We start from the raw sequence: 4,795 nt of genomic DNA on the forward strand, positions 1-4,795 counted from the left end.
TTTTGCAGCTAGAGAGTAATGTCACCACCAGGACATTGGCACTGTCTTAGCCCTCTGGGGCTGCTGTAACAAATGCCATGGTGGGTGGGGGCCGGAGCAAACACGTTTATGCTCTCCCTGTTTGTTATTGTTGTTATGTGCCATAGAGTCAGATCTGACTCATAGCGACCCCTCCTTGGGTTTCCGAGGCGGTATCACTACAGAAGCAGATGGCCCAACCTTCCTTCTGAGGAGTGGCTGGTGGGTTTGAACTGCCAGCCTCTCACTGTTTAGGAGGCTACAGGCTGAAATTAGGGCCCTGGCTCCTGGGGACGCTCTTTCTCTGTGGGCTCTGGGGGAAGGTTCCAGCGTCTGTGGGCTCAGCCTTCCTTGGAGCTCTTCACGTGTTGTGGCATCAGTCTCCCCCAGGGTCTAGGAGGCTCTCACCACAGGGACCCTGCGTCGAAAGGCTTCCCTCTGCTCCTGGCTCTTTCTTCGTGGTACTGAGGCCCCTGTCTGCTGGCTTCTCTCTCCCTTGTCTCTTGTGCGATAAAAGGTGGTGCAGACCACGCCCCCGGGAACCTCTCCTTGCATCCATCAGGGCTGTGACCGAGGAAGGGTGTTGCATCCCTAACCTTGCCTCATTAACATAGCAAACACAAACCCACCCAGTGCTCATGAACATAACCTAATCCCGCCTCGTTAACACATGGCCCAAAGCCAGACCCACTGCGTGTGGTCAAGTGTGACTCACAGTGACCCTACAGTGAGCCTGAAGGACAGGACTGCCCCAGAGGGGTCCAAGGGCTGTAACCTTGACAGGAGCAGACTGCCCCTTCTTCCTCCTGCAGAGGAGCTGCTGGGTTCAAACCACTGACCTTCTGGTTAGTAGCCAAGTGCTTTAACCACTGTGCCACCAGAGGTCCTCATTAACACAGAGGTCAGGATTTACATCCCAGATGGAGGTTGATTACATCATATCACGTTGTGGAGGAGTACACCATTACATAACTGCCAAACCACTGAGCACCTCGGCCCAGCCAAGCTGACACATACATTTTGGGGGACACAATTCAATCTGTGACAGCAGTGATATTGTGTGTGTAAGGGTGCATACATGTATGTGTGTGCACATGTGTGTCGGGGTGTGCAGCAATGTGTAACTGTGTAGGTGTGTGTTTGTGTGTGCGTGTGCAGTGTGTCCATGTGTGTAGGGGTGTGTATAGCTGTGTGTAGCAATATGTTTGTAGCTGTGTGTGTAGGTGTGTGTAGTGTGTGTATGTAGGTGTGTGTTGCTATGTGTAGGGAGGTGTGTGTAGCTGTGCATGTGTATGTAGCTGTGTGTAGTGGAATGTGTGGAGCTGTGTGTGGAGCTCTGTGTGTGTACACGTGCATGTGTGTGGCAAAGCCTCTTTTGCATCCACAAACCCCAGGGTCTTGGGAAGCGGCAGACGGAGCCACACTCAGGCTTCTGAAGAACATGCCGCTCACCCTTGGCCCCCCGCTGGCTGGTGGAGCCCTCCGAAGCTTTCCTCCGTTACTTCCTCCCCAAGCCTCACTACTCAGTGTCTGCGCAGGCTTGGCACATGCTCTGTCCCTTCGTGTGCCCGCGTCCACACCTGTGTGGTGCACCCGCGTCCACACCTGTGTGGTGCACCTGCGTCCACACTTGTGTGATGCACCCACAGGCCCGCTCTGGCACCCCTGCTTTTCAGGGGCTCCTGGCAAGCGGGTCACTCACTTGGCCAGCAGCGAGCCAACCTGCGTTCGAGCTGCCCGGAGCTAAGTGGCTTGGGGCATCGACTCTCCCTGCAGGCGATGGGCATGGTTGACACTGTCCTCCTCCACCTGGCAGAGGGTGCGGGCAGAAGGGCCCACCCTCCCTGCACCCACCACGGACTGGAGTCACCGACTCCTCTCCCTAGGAGCTGGGGCAGGCAGGATTACGGCCCATGCCCAGTGCTGCATTTGAGTTTTCAATTTTATTTTTCTTCCTGGGCAGAAAGACATCTGTCTACAATGGGATCATTGCAAATTGAGTGAAAGGAATTTTTGAGCCAAGTTTTTGGAAGCAGTTGACTTCCGCGAATCCTCCCGGGAGTCCACTTCGTAACAAACATTGCATAACCAGCTGTGCTGGCTGCCCCACAAAATGGACGTTTCTGAGGGTGGAGAGTGCGGTGGGGGGCCGGGGTTGTGTTCTGGTCTCTGAGTCCCCATGGGATGGGAGGGGATTGGGCCTCCGAGCCCTTGCTGTGGGGAACAGGCTCAGGGAGCTGGGGTGCAAGGGTGCTGGCCCCCTCTTGCTGGGGCTCCAGACAGCACCATGGCTACTCTCCAGGCCCTTCCAGTGACGACTCCTCGGGACGCCGGTGAGGCCTCTTTGCTGTTCCCTGCTGTCCCAAGGACACACCCTGTGACTGGCAGCACAGGCTCTTGAAGCCTGAGAAAACTCCAGGCCCTTAAGCCCCTTTCAGGTCCTTCTTGTATGGGAAGAAGAAAACAGCTGTTCCAAACCCGGGTTATAAACTGGCACTGCATTTGACATGTAATGTTACTCCCAGCAGGGGCTTTGACCACACAGAGTCCCACATTGCCCTGTGCAACGTGTGTGGTCTCCACAGACATGCACAGAACTTGTAACACACGTGAATCTCTCAGACGTTATGGAGAGCTTGGTGAGGAGACACAAGGCCACAGTCTGTCCTTCCGCCAGCATCCCTCCATGGCTGTGTCCACAGGCACACGTGCAGGTAGCAAGGTGCATTGTGTGAATAGGGTGGTTCTGACCGCTCCTCTCAGCATCTCTGCGGTCTCTCCCCTGGGGACAGGCGCTGTGGGAGGTGAGGTGGCTGCTGTTATCTCCAGCTTTCCCAGAGAGTCCCACAGTGGCTAGCGCAGCACACCCCGTGCACACACGTGCACACACAGTCCACCCTCACGCACAGAAAGGCCGGTGGGCACAGACACTGGAAGAGAGGCAGGCAGAGCTGCCGGGGGTCGGGGCTGCCATCGGCCACCTCTGGGCTGTTCGGGCCTTGGTGGCCCTTTTTGGGAGCTGGCCCGTGGAGCTGTCAGCATGGCTGCCTGCGGCAGGTGGTCCACCTTCTAGAGGGCGTCCTCCTCGGTCCTCTCCCGCGGCCCCTGATGAGCCTGCTCCCTCAGGCTAGCATTTTAGCACAGACACTTCGTCCACAGGCATCTCTATCACACCCCCTCCCCCCCGGGTGGGTCAGCGCTCACTGACGACTTGCAAGCAGGTTTCTGGAAGGAGACACCATCTGTGCCTGGCTGTGCTCACGTGATGACCACAGACAGCAGAACCCTTCAGAGAGCGTGACCCGTGGGGCTGGACAATCCATCCTAGGCATCTGGCCTACAGGCAGATCAGCACAGGGGCGTCAGAATGGCTGCCTTTCTGCTTGGAATGTAGAAATGTGGAGAAAACCCTCAGAACCAGCAACGGGGGGTTGTTGAAAGAAATTTTGGCTCCTGTGGAGAATATAAAGAGCCCAGGTGGCACAGTGCCTAAGCCTCAGCTGCTAATGGAGAGGTCAGCGGTTTGAACCCACCAGCATGGAAGGAACAAGGAAGTCGGCTTCCACAAAGATTGCAGCCTTGGACTCCCTGTGGGGCAGTTCCACTCTGTCCTCTAGGGGCGCTGTGGGTCAGAATGGACTCCAGGCAGTGGGTGTGGTTTGGGCTTTGCTTCCATGTGATTGACAGCCTTGGAGACCCTGTGGGCAGTTCCACTCTGTCCTCTAGGGGCGCTGTGGGTCAGAATGGACTCCACGGCAGTGGGTTTCTTGGTTTCGGGCCATACATTGCTTTTAGGAGAGAACTTGCTTTTTAGGAGGGAATGCCTGTAGATCGTGAGTGACTGCTCAATGCCTCTCCTCTCCTCAGGGGTGACATTCTCATTTTTCTGGAAGAGACAAGGAGCGCAGACCCGGCCGGCCTCGTCTGCCTACGGTGGGCAGGTGATCTCCAACGGGTTCAAGGTCTGCTCCAGGGGTGGTGAAGGCTCTGTGGAGCTGTACACGCGGGAGAACTCCATGACGTGGGCGGCCACCTTCAGTCCCCCAGGTGAGTGCATCCTCAGCCCTGAGGCTCAGGGAAGCCAGGGCCTCGGCCCCCCAGGGTGGGAGATGTACCAGGAGGGGCGAGAATCGTCCTTGACCAGGGAGCTCACGGAGCAGGTCAGGGTACCATAGCATGTGGCCTGCGCTGACCCAGGGCACGTACGAGCTCCTCCACTAAGCTGAGCCTGTCTTCCTGTGTGTGAAGGGGACACGATGCCAATAGCGTGGATCTCACAGTTTTGGGGAAATTAAGTGGGACAGTGCAGTTATGGTTCCCCTCCCCCTGCTTCCTCCTCCTCTCTCCACCCACCTTCTCCTTTCTTCTTCCTTCTCCTCTCGCTCCTTCATAGTGGTTTAGATTTGGAAACATCTAAGAGCTGATAGTGAACACTGTTGGAAAGGGAGCCTGGAGCCCCAGAGGAAGAAAGATGGGGGTGGGAGGGAGAGTGCTTGCCTGGGGCACGTGTGTGGGGAGGAGGACGGAGCCGAGGTGGGAGGCGTCAGCACGGCCTGTCTGGAGATTGTTCCCCGGGACACAGCGTGGCCCGAGGCCAGAGATGTTGAGGAGGCCGTGGAGATGGGGGTCAGCCAGAATGGACCCTGGGGAACAGGGCAGGAGATGTGTGGCAGAGCAGGGCAGCACTGCAGGAGGCCCAGTCGAGGCTGAGCCAGAGAACTGAAGGGCAGAGGTCAGGGGTCAGGGGTAGGGGCGACCGAACACAAAGGCTCCCTCC

General features: G+C 57.2%; 1 protein-coding gene across 1 annotated transcript in view; it reads left to right on the plus strand.

The window, feature by feature from the left end:
• ADGRD1 (adhesion G protein-coupled receptor D1) overlaps positions 1-4,795 on the plus strand; it is a 98,386-nt gene that overhangs the window by 18,645 nt on the left and 74,946 nt on the right. The window contains exon 4 of the mRNA XM_007955050.1: positions 3,886-4,065. Within this exon, the coding sequence (XP_007953241.1) occupies positions 3,886-4,065 (180 nt within the window). The remainder of the gene's footprint in view (positions 1-3,885; positions 4,066-4,795) is intronic.

Source organism: Orycteropus afer, unplaced genomic scaffold (assembly GCF_000298275.1).
Source record: "Orycteropus afer afer isolate SDZICR_OR568_19922 unplaced genomic scaffold, OryAfe1.0 scaffold00489, whole genome shotgun sequence".
In the NCBI taxonomy this organism is placed as follows: domain Eukaryota; kingdom Metazoa; phylum Chordata; class Mammalia; order Tubulidentata; family Orycteropodidae; genus Orycteropus; species Orycteropus afer.